General features: G+C 44.7%; 5 protein-coding genes across 5 annotated transcripts; 3 read left to right on the top strand and 2 right to left on the bottom strand.

The window, feature by feature from the left end:
• The first annotated feature begins 938 nt into the window (after positions 1–938).
• Positions 939–2,844, top strand: F4807DRAFT_446041 (Cloroperoxidase). The gene is made up of 5 exons (XM_047999785.1): positions 939–1,552; positions 1,603–1,795; positions 1,879–1,926; positions 2,024–2,295; positions 2,354–2,844. The coding sequence occupies exons 1-5, from the start codon at positions 1,399–1,401 to the stop codon at positions 2,521–2,523; spliced, it is 837 nt and encodes a 278-aa protein (XP_047849264.1). The 5' UTR covers positions 939–1,398; the 3' UTR covers positions 2,524–2,844.
• Positions 2,845–4,699: 1,855 nt separating this feature from the next.
• On the top strand, positions 4,700–6,735 carry F4807DRAFT_446039 (major facilitator superfamily transporter). The gene is made up of 4 exons (XM_047999784.1): positions 4,700–5,460; positions 5,519–5,924; positions 5,972–6,176; positions 6,233–6,735. The coding sequence occupies exons 1-4, from the start codon at positions 4,852–4,854 to the stop codon at positions 6,579–6,581; spliced, it is 1,569 nt and encodes a 522-aa protein (XP_047849263.1). The 5' UTR covers positions 4,700–4,851; the 3' UTR covers positions 6,582–6,735.
• Positions 6,736–6,772: 37 nt separating this feature from the next.
• Positions 6,773–7,615, bottom strand: F4807DRAFT_471795 (uncharacterized protein; the record flags this gene model as incomplete). Its single annotated transcript, XM_048002962.1, has 3 exons — positions 6,773–7,137; positions 7,195–7,316; positions 7,395–7,615. The coding sequence occupies 3 exons, from the start codon at positions 7,613–7,615 to the stop codon at positions 6,968–6,970; spliced, it is 513 nt and encodes a 170-aa protein (XP_047849262.1). The 3' UTR covers positions 6,773–6,967.
• Positions 7,616–9,915: 2,300 nt separating this feature from the next.
• F4807DRAFT_446035 (uncharacterized protein) lies at positions 9,916–11,178 on the top strand. The gene is made up of 5 exons (XM_047999783.1): positions 9,916–10,250; positions 10,322–10,441; positions 10,512–10,702; positions 10,801–10,921; positions 10,977–11,178. The coding sequence occupies exons 1-5, from the start codon at positions 10,209–10,211 to the stop codon at positions 11,037–11,039; spliced, it is 537 nt and encodes a 178-aa protein (XP_047849261.1). The 5' UTR covers positions 9,916–10,208; the 3' UTR covers positions 11,040–11,178.
• F4807DRAFT_321473 (uncharacterized protein) lies at positions 10,929–12,661 on the bottom strand. Its single transcript, XM_047995158.1, has 2 exons — positions 12,559–12,661; positions 10,929–12,490 (listed from the first exon to the last, which is right to left on the bottom strand). Exons 1-2 carry the CDS (start codon positions 12,566–12,568, stop codon positions 11,178–11,180), a joined length of 1,323 nt encoding a protein of 440 aa, XP_047849260.1. The 5' UTR covers positions 12,569–12,661; the 3' UTR covers positions 10,929–11,177.
• Positions 12,662–13,520: the final 859 nt, after the last annotated feature.

The raw sequence follows: 13,520 nt of genomic DNA, 5'->3' as shown, positions 1-13,520 counted from the left end.
GTTCCTCCAATGAAGTCGGGTTTGAAAAAGACTAAATGAGATGATTGGCATCCAGCTGAACCCCCACCTCAACTTCAGATGACTACCGAGTAACTGCGGAGAAGCGCTAGAAACTTTAGCCTACGCCTACCCCAACCTACGATGCAGGTACACGCCACATTGGCCCAGCAAAGGGACGCTAGATAATTCCCTGGGTAAGGGACATTGGCATTTTCTAGAATGTTTATCAACTTAGAAATGCGCGTCTGGATTTTGAGATCTAGTAAGCTTGGCATTATCGCGCAGCAGAGCAATCCATAGTGCTTGCATTGCCGTTGACCTTAGCTTTCAAGTCCATGAATGAACTTACCTAGTCCTTGGACTGTCGTGGGATTAAGGGGTGTAAGTTAAGCTCAAAATCTAATACAAGCATTTTCTTGCATCGATGGGTACCTGACCAAAATCCTAGCTAATAGACGAAAAAGGGGTGCATGAGAAAATTTAGGGATGGAACATCGGTCGGAAGACCAATAGGTATGTAGGCAAACAAGCCGTCGCAACTGATACTCGGACAAGAAACCCTTAGTTAAGTGGGAATAACAACGGTGGAATTTAAGTCAGGTATCGGTATCGAAGAATTCTAGGCCTTACTGCACACATAGCCTCAATGATCCATAGACAGGGCTGAGTTAGTTAGTTAGTTAACAGCACGACCACTCGCATCGAGAAATAATTAATCATGACCTTGATGATTGGTGTGTTTTGTTGTCTGCCTAAACCTCCTTTTTACCGGGGACTAGGTAAACATCTAAGTTAGAACCCCGCATGATCTCGGTTGAAGTACCAACGACCACGACCACAAATCTGCACGTTCTATTCGCGGACGGCAACAGGTATCCGGCATTTGAAGTGGCATTGCGTCCCTGAAAATGACGGCGAGAGGCACGGACGGAACATGCCGGTGCTTTGCCGGTCCGGAGATAACTGGAAATGGCTCGTATAAATAGGGTGCGTATTCGTAGCATCGTAGCCTCGCACTCCGCTTCGTACAATTCGCAACATTCGCATTCTGTTCGTACATTGAAACATATTAACAACGTCTGAATTATCATTGGTCGATTTTGTTAATGTCTCGGGCAGCAGCGCGCTAGCAACAAGCGACATGTGAAATTATTATGATGATCGCCAGATTCTGCGCGATTGTGTAGTATGCCAACGCCTACCTTGGAATACGCTTGCGTAATTTGGGGCTTCAGTTGGGGAAAGGAGGTTCATGTAGATATTCAGATTTACTTAAATTAACTACCCTCCTCGTGCTTCTGGAAAACTTATGTGACATCCGCTGATCGTCGTTGGCCCGTGTACTACCTGCCTACTCAAAACATATAGCTGCAAGATACTATTTTGAACTATTACAACATGAAGCTCACTGCCCTTCCCATCGTCTTCGGTGTTGCATTAGCAACAAAACCAACATATGTTAAAACCATCGCTTCTGTTCCTACTGCCGCAGCTTCTGGTTACAATGCCGCTCCAAGTGGTCACCCCTGGATAGCTCCTGGGCCGAACGACTGTATGGTAGAACATAAGAATCTCTCGTCTCCAAATACTAACACTATACAGTCCGTGGCCCTTGTCCCATGTTGAATACCCTAGCGAACCACGGCTTTCTACCTCACGATGGCAAAAATATTACTCAAAATATTACGATTAACGCGTTGGGCTCGGCACTCAACTTTAACGAGTCTCTTGCCACGCTCATGTTCCAAATGGCGACTATCGCAAACCCAGAGCCTAATGCCACATTCTTCACCCTGTAAGTGGATCCAGACGACCATCACTTTCAGCTTTGCAGGAATTTCAGTTGTTTACAAGTTCGACGTCTAACTACCATCACAGTGACCAGTTAAACGTACACAACGTCTTGGAGCATGACGCAAGTCTGAGGTAGGTCATCGTCCCATATCCTGCGTTACTTCCAACAGAAGCTCCTCCGGGAGTATTTTATAAAGTAATCAAACATATTCCTAACACATTTACATAGCCGTTCCGATGCCTACTTCGGAAACAACCACATCTTTAACGAGACCGTCTTCTCGGAAACGCTGAAATACTGGACCGCCCCTATCCTCGATGCCAACATGATCGCCAACAGCAAGGTGGCCCGCCAGGTCACCTCTAGGGCAACCAACCCTAACTATACATTCACATCCAGGATGAACGACTTCAGCTTGGGAGAAGTCATTGCTCCTTTTGTAGCTTTCGGCGACGTTCAGGCTGCGAAGGTGAACCGAACTCTGGTCGAATACTGGATCCGTATGTTCGCTCCGTTACACAATCGCCGATGTCTCCTATTTCTAACTCTATCTTTTAGGAAATGAGCGCCTCCCCACCGAATTGGGATGGAGCAAGCAGACTGTGGCCATCACTCTAGACACCATTTCGCACTTGGTAGGAATCATGACCAACGCTACGTTACTCCAGACCACAGGCACGCCAGTCGTCGGCAAACGTGCAGATCTCCACGCTGGAGTTGGGTTTTAGGCGAGAGTGGTAAAATGCTTGCTAACAGTATCACCTGCCTAAGCTGTAGTTAGGCTGTTGAGGTATATGCTTTATATGCCTTAGACCAGGGATTAGCTGCGACTAGAGTTCTTTTAGAGACTGTTGCAGGTTATGGATGTACTTGTTTAATACTGTGTTATTTGTTGAAGATAGATCTTATGAGTATATATTCACTCCTACATACGTAGACAGCTTTTTATTGAATTGCTTCTACATTCCAGGTTTACATGAACAACCCGCCTACACCATTTACACCATGATTAAGCCGGTTTGGTAGCCTCTTGATTTAGATATATGAATAGATTCTTATTCAATTTCTTGATTCCCTGCATACTTACTTACATATAATCTATTTAAAGCCGTTGGGGTATACGGCTATAAGGCGTGACCTAGACTATCACGTGATACCCTTTATTCGACACAATGACATCATACTTCTTACCTCCTAGGTACCTCCCTAGGTAAGTAGTACCTTAAGTACCTTTTAATCATATTCTTTTGTTTTTGGAAGCGCCGATTTGGCGATTTGAAATCACGGCTGCAAAAGTCTAGAAAGGACGATAACTCTTTAAGACGCATACTTTTAGTCCAGTGGTTCATGCATGCATATAATCATACCCATCATACCTACCTTGATACTGTGTTCCCGATCTAGTAGATAGATTTTTAATTGAACTCCGAATTGGCTTGTCATCCTAGATCGAGGTTTATCCGATAATAAGAAGGCATAATGACGGCACAGCTCGGCTTCCTGCTGCTATATTCCCTAGGTATGTAGTAGCACCCAGGCACCGGGGCGCACAGTTTTTCCCACCTAATCATAACATACATAAAAGTATCGGTTATAGAAACCTTAGTTGTTAGCTTGGTATAAAGTGAGAGGTGATAGATGCAAGAGGCTCGTCGGTGGTTTGCAGGTACCTAGGTGTACGTAGATAATCGACCGTATTAACGCACAAACCTTTACAGAGCTAAGAGGCAAAGCCCCCTAGGTATATATATAAGACGCTTTTTCTACTATTATCCCCTGACAAGCGGCCAATGTTCCTATACTCTAGATCAGAGACCATTGAGACGAAACTCTGACGCCCGTGCAGGAACTTGGCAGGTGTGGAGTTGAGACGGTCGGTCTAGACTCAACTCAGCCAATTCCTAGTTGGTGGATGTATGGACTACCTGAAAATAGAGATTGAAGACACCAGTAAGCTAGGTAGATAGCCTGTGGAAGTTTTCGGATCCGAAATGAGCTTCCCCCATACGGGATTAGGAATTCCTAAATGATGGATTATTTGCATACAGCTACGTCTTCGTATATGAAGACTTGTGATTGTCGCTACGGGAGTATAGATCATAGTACTTATATATCAACCAAACACATTCGCTTTTAACAGCTGAGAAGGACGAAAAGTGCTTCCTTACATACCTAATCTTCAACCATAACACCTAATTGCTTAGGTACACTAACCCTAATCTTGACCTTCACTATCTTTGATGTGGCGGTGTTACTAGGTCTTGAAGTCAATGCATGTTACTTCTCGTGATGACACTTTTTTAACACTATACTAACATTATTGAGTGTCGAACAGATTAGGTAAGGTATTTCGATAGCCTGAAATGGATATGATGTAGACCTATACAAGTAAGTACGTCCTTTAACAGGAGGTTGCGCGGGTATTACCTAAGGTTTGTGATGCAAATTGACGTGGGTAATCTGATCACAAGGCGCTTATTTGACGAAAAACCCAGAGACAGATATGTCCAACTCAAGCATTTAGGGAGATTCATGTCTTAAATAAACCATTCTCGATTTAAAAATAAGACGTTGTGGTACAGCATATAGACCCCACGATCTAGACCCTATGATGCCAACGTAACCTCCAGCGCCAAGGACACAAATAAACCATATTGATGGGACGAAGGAGAATTTTTCATCGCAAAGGCTTCGTAAGTGAGTTAATCAGGCGCCGCTAGTCGACCCACAGCTCGTTAGGTCGTCCCGACAGCAAGGATAAGATGGGTAACTCGGGCCGACCGATGGAATACACATCTGATTATGCTTGATTTTATCTTATCGATCGATCAGATAATCAATTATTCGAAGATCTATTCTCGGGGCTCGTCGCTTCTGGTCTTAGAGCGCCCCAGAAACACGTAAATATCGTTCTTTCCCTACGACGCCAAGGCCGATAAAGGAGAACGCCGAGATTTGAGAGTTTATAAGATGGAAAGCTCATATAGCGGCCAATATTCCTCAGTGAGGAATTGGTCATTGTCGTCTCTATTGCCATTATTGAAATCACCATCAAGATGACTGCGCCAATCGAACCTACGACTAGTCCCGAAGATGCGGAAAAGAATATCGCCCAGACAAACGTCAAGGAATCCTCCCTACCATCATCGTCATCAACATCATCTCTAAGCGAGAAACCACAACCGTCATGGCCCTGGAAAGTCACCGCAGTTGTTCTTGTAACGCTCATTCGATTTGGAGGTTCTTGGAGTGCTGGTATTACCGGCGCCATGAAATCAACATTGAAAAAGGAACTACACATCAATAACACCCAGTACGCGCTACTCGAAGCCAGTGAGGACTTCATAGTCACCGTCTTGATCCTATTCAGCGGTCTCTTAACCGACCGCCTCGGAGGCGCTGGAGCGTTATTCTACGGCAATATCGTCTACTCCATAGGATCAATCCTAGTCGCCGCCGCTGCTCAAGTGCGATCATTCAAATTCATGATTGGAGGTAGGGTTATCCTAGCCATAGGCGACATCGCAACCCAGATTGCCCAGTACCAAGTGTTTTCATCTTGGTTTGCGCCGAACAATGGATTTGGCTCGACCCTCGGGCTCGAACTCATGGTTCAAAAGCTAGGAGCATTGGCCGGGACGGGGTCCGCGAATGTGATCGCGGTCGTGAGTTCAATCTATGATGCCCACGATTAATAGATCGGGGCTAACTAATCCTTCCCAGAATACTGGAAATTTCGCTTGGGTGTACTGGATCGCAGTATTCATCAATTTCTTCACCAACATAGTTTCCGCAGCCTTTTTCTGGTTCAACAAGAAGACTAGCCACAAGTTCGGACATAGTGTGGATCCCGCAACTGGAGAGAAGCTAGTGACGAAGGCGAAGAAACTTGAGGTCCGCAAGGTCCTCGAACTCCCGTGGGTGTTCTGGGTTATTATGGCATACTCCCTGTTTACTACTTCCACGGCAGTCATCTTTAAGGGAAACGCGACGGAACTTGCCGAGAAGAGGTTCAAAATTAGCGCCGTCACGGCTGGTTGGTATTCTGCCTTGTTGCAGTATGCTGGATTTTTCTTGGTCCCCGTCGTTGGCGTGATGATTGACGTATTGGGACAACGAATAACTCTTAGTAAGTCTTATTAGCAAAGGGATGACGGCCTATCTAACTAGCTATAGTGGCAACATGCGGATTTGGAACCTTCATTGCCATGGCCTTGGTAAATTGGGCTTCAACCGTTTCGGGCACGGCAGCGGCTTTTGGTATCTATGCTATCGTCTCTACTTACAGCCCCACTGCGATCATTGACAGCATGCGCACTTCATTATGGCAGCAGACTACTTTTGGAACGGCATATTCTCTAAAGATCATGATGAACAACTCGTATGTCTTGTCTAAGTCTCGCTGAGGTGAACTTTGCTAATTCATTCATATTTTAGAATTAACATAATAGTGAGAATCGTCGCAGGCGTTATTCAGGATGCTGATAATGATTCCTACAACCACGTGGTAATTCTCTACGTGGGGTTGGCAGCGGCCTCCATGGCCGTGTCTTGCGTTATGATATTGCTCACCTACACTTCCGTGGACTTTAGGAGTCTTCAATGGAGCAGGAAGCAACGACTTTCTCGGAAAGATCTCTTGGTTGAACGTAAGAAGGTATTCTTCGGCGAAAACGCAACTAGGAATATGGTGATATCAAAATCGGCCTTCGGTCTCCTAATCGTTTTACTTCTAGGTGGTTGGGCGTCTTACATCTGGGGAGCCGTAACTGGTCATAACGACTAAGGGGATGATAAGTATATGGAAAATTAGACTATCAACGACGACATCATGGAGCTTAGAGGGTTGGGAGGGTTGTGTTGTGTAACATAACATAGGATTCTTGGATTTAATATGATAAGGGATTCTTACGAGAGGACCCCGTCTTGATAATTCTCCACGCAACAGTCATATCTCAATACTCCCAAGAAGAACGTATTAGATCATTTTCATTGCCATCGAGAATTACCTAGGTTATTAGGCCTTACGCATCCGTTCCATATCCGTGATCGGAAAATAAAGCAGATCCATCCTCTACCAAGCGCAGGAAGGCCTTTGGTCATTCCATCCCATCTATAAGAAGCTACTCCACATCATACGAACCTTCTAATGCTCTGTCTTCTCGCTTTCTCTCACCACAACATGATCGCTGGCAATAAAATGCATAAGAAAGCGACTAGGACAATGGGCACATCATTACCTTCTGTACCAGATCCCGCCGGTCTCTGTTCGCAGTCAGGAGGGGTAAGGGCCCGGTTGCCAAAGCATTTCAGAATACCATTTTCTGAAATAATAAGCTCATCTGCAAATATCAGCATTGTTTTAAATTCGAGGACGTTGCATTAAAAATAAGACTTACTGGTGTCGACATCGGTCCACATCAGGTGTGTCTTCCTGGATCCCCATTTATGACATCCACTGCTTAGTATTGTGCTATTAAGCTTGGCGCGTTTGGGAGGACATCGTTTGCTAAGGTCTCCCCTTGAAATACTTGTTAGCTCCGGCACTTCAATATTCAGTGGTTGGAAAAAGACTTAAGTAAGTACAACTCGAGCTTACCTGTCTTGCGGTTTAACTATGCCCGCATCTGAAGAGTAGCAGAGGTTTAGGGGGAGGATGCTACACTGGGAGCCACCGGAGCTTCCTTCGCAGTAAGCCCTCAGGCCTGCTTGATTATTTTCGTTAACGAGGGTCATGTTCTTGCAGTGGCTTGCATAACCGCCATCTGCTGAGGTAAAGGTGGCCAAAGAGCCAAGGATAATGAAGTTGAGGAATTTCATTACGTCCTATGTTGCGGAGTAGAATTAATCAAATGCGGTAGCGGAGCTGATGGTCGTATTGGTAAATGTTGAAACATATTCGAACAAATATTAGAAAACTTTGACCTTAAATAAATACCTATTTCTGATATCTTAGGGCCCTGAACCACTTGAATTCGGAAAACTGGTATTTGTATTCCAAATCTTGCATAGGTACCTACCTAGTTATGTGACTAGGCAGGTAATATTAGACCTTGTAGCAACTTGCCTATGTGTCTTCCTAGTCACTATAACACAAAAGGCACCATTCACAAGGGGGATAGTTCCTAAAGTGATGATCCAATCATGGATTGCATACCTAGGTAAACAAGGTAGGTAATTACCCCATGATAATAAAGAAACCTACTGCTACATGTTTACAAGTACAACATAATCCTAGGTTGCGGGAGACAATGCGATTATCAGGTACCTCGTTTGAGATATGACAATGCAATAGTAGCGGACAAAGCATACTGTTATTGCTCAGTGTCTCATCCCATTTCATCGTCAAAGCCGAATAATTCACAATGCCTTTGTCACTAGCCACAAAAGTTTTCGTACATTTGAATATATATAAGATAGGCTTAACGCTGATCACAGAATCACGATAGTTATCCCATTTTCATAACTATTCAACCAATATGTCTTCACCTACACTCTATTTTATTTTCTCATTTATGGCTATGGCGCTTGGGGCGCCTGTACTCACTCTGGATGATGCTCCTAGATGGGAGAAAACCAGTGATGGTGTCTTGAGTAGCGTGGTAAAATTCTGGACGCGACAAGATCAGGTACAAGCAGCTGGTACAACTCTTGATACCCCTGCCATCATTGCTGTTGTTGTTGGTTCTATAGTCGTCATAGGTCTGGTACTCCTTCTCTTCCTCTGCGGCCGAGCCAGGCGATACCCATCTCCTAGGGTACTAGGGTAAGTCAGAATATTTCGGCTTCGGGTTCATATACCCCAAGGTAGAAAAATTTATCATTAGGTACCTAGGATGTAAGAAACTTCGGTTAGAAAATTTCGTATATTTTTAGATGCTTCCGCATTGTGAGGCGCCTTTTTTAGTGGCTGAGCCCCCGGGATCATAATGATTATCCACTAAATATTAGTGGACCTCTGCACTGGGCATGGCCCTGCCAGTTTAGACCTTTACAACAAAGCCACAACAACTTACCAGGAACATAGTACTTTACAAAGATAATATAGCGATGCATTGTGTACAATTGATCTGAAGTTAAATCTTTGAACTAAATCGTCTTGGTCTTGTTCCTGCTTTATTTACTTCTCTGCTCATTTTACCATATACCTTCGCGAGCCACAACCTCTTACAAACATGTTAGTGGCTGTCGAATTTACGCTTCCCTAAGCCATACTAGTTTAGAAAGAACCTAAGCGCCGAAGCACAGTGCTATGCTGTTTCGAATTAGGTTAATTTCTCAATTGAATCATCAAAATGACTCCCTTACTATCAAGCAACATGTAATGGATGTGCAGGCATGATCCTCCTTCTTTTCCAGCGTAAGGGAGAACTTGGTACTGGAGAAGGGGTTGGTTGGTCGGCACCGATGAATGTAGTACAATAGGGTCGGGTGGGGATCATCAAACCTCATGTCGCCAGCAGCACGAACGCCAATACGGAAGAGAATGATGGGACGAATGCGTTGCAGATTGCCTCTTAATAAGGACGTGCCAATGTTTTCAAGTTGCTCCTGCAATATGGCGCTTTGGATGTTCCGACCAAACCCATCAAGAGACTACACGTACATCAAACCGGTCTAAAACGGTCATTTGATGACGATGAAAATTCTTCTAGAGAGTAATTGAAGCGATTTGAGATACTGCAGTTGCTAAATCCAATGACGTATAGCGATATAGACCACTGTCACCACAGTAACTACACAGCTACAGAGCTTCATGCCCTATAATTGCAGCGCAGCCCTGTATAAATGTGGGGCGCTCATTTTCCGCTCAGGGAACCTGGAAGTCTTATGTAAGACACGTACGCTTATGTAATATCAATACAGTAGAATTGCTTAGTCATCGACCCCGTTTTATTTGTTTTTCTGTTTGCCTGAGGGTGACTTCGAGCAGGCCGTCGTTAACCTTTGTATTTAATAAACAAGTACTTATCGCGATGTATAATTCAAACAGGAGTTCAAAGACTGTTTACGCAGAACTACACGTGACATTGAAAAGAGAGTAACTTTTGTGTACCTAATAACGGTCGTAAACCCGCCAGCCTTAGCAGGATCTCCTAACGTTACATAGTTCTGTTGCATTCATCAATCACACGCTTCCCCTGCCCTTGCATATGTGGGTAGGTTTGTTTGTGCCGACTTCAGTTCGTACATACCTAGGTATGTAGTATGCTCAGGCATTTGAATATCCTCAGAATCGCGATTTCTAAGCTTTACATACACTCTATCAACGACCCTTACGTCTTCAGGCTCCGAATACAACCTCTAGCTAGATGTGATAACCTAATCTTCATCCGGGAAGACTTATAAGCAATCAAACAGGTGGCTAGTACCGCGTAAGTGTATTAGGTAGAAAGGGTAGAAATTGAAAAAGATGGGTTCTATCAAAGTCATCAAAACCCTTGGCGTGGGAAAGGTAAGTAGAACATGATCAAATATGTAAAAAGTTGAAAATTTGACGGATATATGCACAGCTAACGCTCTCAGGGCATCACAATGGACATCACCGTAGACGAAACCGAACCAGAAGATTCAATCAACAGATATGCTATGGACACAACTTGTACCGGTGAAGAAACTCTTTACATCCCGGGACATTGGCATAAGGTTAGTGGATGGTGTTCTCGAAATACCCAACGTGTGATAGATAGATACTGAATGCGCATTACCTTCTTAGGACCATGCGGAGCATCTCAGCGTTCTTAAGGGTAGAATCCAAGTGACCCTGAACGGAGACAAAATCATTCTAAAGGCAGGTGATCCGGCCTTACTTGTGCCTCGCCGAGCTGTCCATAGTCTCAAGAGTTTCGAAGGTGAGGAGCTCGTTTTCCGTGAGAGACCTGAGCCTGCGGGCATGTACAAAGCCATGTAAGTAGTGTTTTCAATTACGGGTCGCGGGGTCCATATCTTTGGAGAGAAGGAGAAAGGTCGTATATGAGCGCTCGCCCTGTTGAACATCACTGCAGGTTCTTCAACGACATCTTTTCGACAGGGAAATTTGGGGGCTTTTGGCACCTCTTGAGGGTGTTTTACGATTGGGAGACATATCTCGCTTTACCGTTATACTTCCAATTCTTCGATGAAGTGGTTAGTTTCTAGTCATAAAAGAATATATCGAATGTCTGCTAAAGTTAAAATTTAGTTCATCACGATATTTGGTGGCATTGCGCATCTGTTCGCCCCCCGGAAGCTCAAGAGTCTATAGCACCGAAAATGGTGATTACCTATAAAGGGGCTGGGTTATCTCAGGGGTCCAGATGTAGATTTTCTCATAAATTTTAAGTGTTAGAAAAAGATTCTTGTAAAATGAGCCCCCATAGAGAAAAGATGCCACTAGTCTACGCTACCACTCGGCTTCGTTAGCTGACACCTCAGCATCATCCTCTTCGTAGCTCACTGTTCCCTCAGCACCGTAAGCCAGCGAATCTTCGGCCAGCGCGAGCGCCGAAGACTCGAATATCCGAGGCACACGAAGCTTGATGGCGAGTTTCACGCCAGCTGCAGTGGCAGCGGCGACGAGATCGTCTGTCATATGCCATTGCACAATCTTCCAATTCTGGTCTTTATCTATAATGGGTTGCTCGTTTATCGTAATGGACACGAGATAGGACGCCTTATTGCGACTTCTGTCCAGCAGTCCGAACAGCCAGTCGACGTAGCCATTATTGACCGTTCTTGACCACAGCTGGTCGAACGTCTTGGATCGTGCGTGTTGTCGCATGTCGCCCACGGACCAGAATAGGCCCTGGTCGCCGTCAAAAAGCAGACGAAATTTTTCCAGGTGCGGTGGCAGAATTTCCCAGACTCTTTGCGCCCACGCGTAGCTACTAACCAGCTTACCAGAGCCGAAGAGCAAAGAGGAGCTCAATTCCAGCCGAGAAATGTTGGTAAAGCGCGACAGGTCGATGTGAGATCCATCGTGGGAAGGGATCTCGACGTTGTCAGCATCCATCACTAGATGTTTGAGGCTAGCGGCGACAGGAGCCAACAAATCTCCGTAAAAGGAAGGGCGCAAAGGCTCATCTCTGTTGAATCCAGGCATAAAACAACCATTGGCAAACATGCGATTGACTTGGGTGCCTTCTCCAGGTGCACTGAGCTGTAGGCATGTCAAATTGGGAACTCTGGGTAATATCGACTCCAAAGCTGAAATGGGGACAGGGTGCGATGCCCAGAAATGAAGGTGCCCCAACTTGGCAAGTATGGTTTCTGACCTAGTTCCATTCCCAAAACCAGTTATGGGCGCGCAGACCGTAAAAACCTCCAGCTTTGGCAACTCGCAGAGCTTGAGAAACTGTTCGGTGGACACGTATACCTCTTTGCTTCCCGCTATATTGAGCTCAATCTGCAAGTCTTTTAAATGAGTAAAACTACCATCCGAATAGTTGTATAAAGCAGATATGGCCGTCCATGATAGGTCATGGCATAGCTCACACGTCAGCTTCGTAAGAGAGGTTGATTTTGCCAGGTGGCCAAGAAATTCGTTGTATGTCTCAACGTCCTCCTTATAGCACCAACGGAGCTCCGCGGAACCGATGCGATTCACAAGATATGGAAACTCCTGGCAGCATCTATTCAGGGTCGCCATCCTCCCTAGGTCTTTAGCAGTTTCTCCATTTATCTCCAGCTTGATATGCGAGTAAAGAAGATCATTGGCTATTTCCGAAAGATGGCGGTAAGTAAGAGCAAGCGCGCAAAGAGTGGGATACCCATTGTCTGCATACTGGCGTTCATCCTGGTTATCGAGGCGCGAGAAGATATTGTTTCGAATCTCAACAGGAAGGCTGTACAAAGACATTTTGCTCGCCGTTTGTTGGTAGTCTTAAGGCCGTCTTTTCTTTTTTTCTTCTTTTCAGTAGCTACCTAATACCTGAGGTGCTGGTGGCGGGTCGCTAGGCACCCGAGCTGGCAAAAGTCAGCATAGGCCAGGCTATCTACCAAGGTAGTGTTCGCTGTACCCTGCCAGGTTGTATCCCATTCTCGTTGTTTTTACCACCGTTCTTTCAAAACAGCCTACGATAGTTTTTGCCTTGACAGGGTAAGATTAACACCCACTTAGGGTAGTTAGAAAGATATATTGAACCAAATTTCACGAACAGGTATCTACGCATATACTTTGAGAAACCTAATATACTCGAAAAATTCATCAATTTATTCTACAAATAGATTCGGTAAGTCCATTAATATCAGAAATTCCAGGTAGGCGATTGGTTTAGAATAACTTGACCATATTTTGAATTGTGTCGGTGAATTCCAGATCTGTATTAAGGAAAAATAAATCTGACACGCAGCCCTTGCGCAAATATTGAATTTCTCTCCTACGTCCGTTACTCGCCATGGCTTGTGACGCATCCAATGAGGAAAAAGAACCGCCTATAATACTTAGATACATATGAATTATTCGATTTCTGGTTATGAAGAGTCGTTATTACAAGCCAGTTTTGATCCTTAGGACGCTCATATGCGAGTTTCGCTACTGCGCTTCGATACGTAGAAGAAAGAGGAAAAGCACTCAGTATTTGATTAGACTTTGATCAACACATTAGGCCTGGATAGAATCTCTATTGTAGAGGCATCTTCACTCTTCTGGTACTTTTTGTGCTTGATTTGAATATTTTGTAGGTATATAGGAGGCCCTACACAGCGCGGAGCACTATCTCAGGTAATTACTGTCTTAACTTCTCAT

This window comes from Annulohypoxylon truncatum, assembly GCF_022578515.1.
Source record: "Annulohypoxylon truncatum strain CBS 140777 unplaced genomic scaffold F4807scaffold_52, whole genome shotgun sequence".
Lineage (NCBI taxonomy): Eukaryota > Fungi > Ascomycota > Sordariomycetes > Xylariales > Hypoxylaceae > Annulohypoxylon > Annulohypoxylon truncatum.
The sequence above is the reverse complement of the archived record's forward strand: the minus strand, read 5'-3'. Positions and strand labels throughout refer to the sequence as shown.

Coding starts and splice junctions, on each gene's coding strand:
- F4807DRAFT_446041 (XM_047999785.1), top strand. CDS start 1,399: ATGAAGCTCACTGCCCTTCCCATCGTCTTCGGTGTTGCATTAGCAACA. Junction 1,796..1,878: donor AATGCCACATTCTTCACCCT/GTAAGTGGATCC, acceptor CTACCATCACAG/TGACCAGTTAAACGTACACA. Junction 2,296..2,353: donor TCTGGTCGAATACTGGATCC/GTATGTTCGCTC, acceptor TCTATCTTTTAG/GAAATGAGCGCCTCCCCACC.
- F4807DRAFT_446039 (XM_047999784.1), top strand. CDS start 4,852: ATGACTGCGCCAATCGAACCTACGACTAGTCCCGAAGATGCGGAAAAG. Junction 5,461..5,518: donor CCGCGAATGTGATCGCGGTC/GTGAGTTCAATC, acceptor AATCCTTCCCAG/AATACTGGAAATTTCGCTTG. Junction 6,177..6,232: donor AAGATCATGATGAACAACTC/GTATGTCTTGTC, acceptor TTCATATTTTAG/AATTAACATAATAGTGAGAA.
- F4807DRAFT_446035 (XM_047999783.1), top strand. CDS start 10,209: ATGGGTTCTATCAAAGTCATCAAAACCCTTGGCGTGGGAAAG. Junction 10,442..10,511: donor TCCCGGGACATTGGCATAAG/GTTAGTGGATGG, acceptor TTACCTTCTTAG/GACCATGCGGAGCATCTCAG. Junction 10,922..10,976: donor TCCAATTCTTCGATGAAGTG/GTTAGTTTCTAG, acceptor GTTAAAATTTAG/TTCATCACGATATTTGGTGG.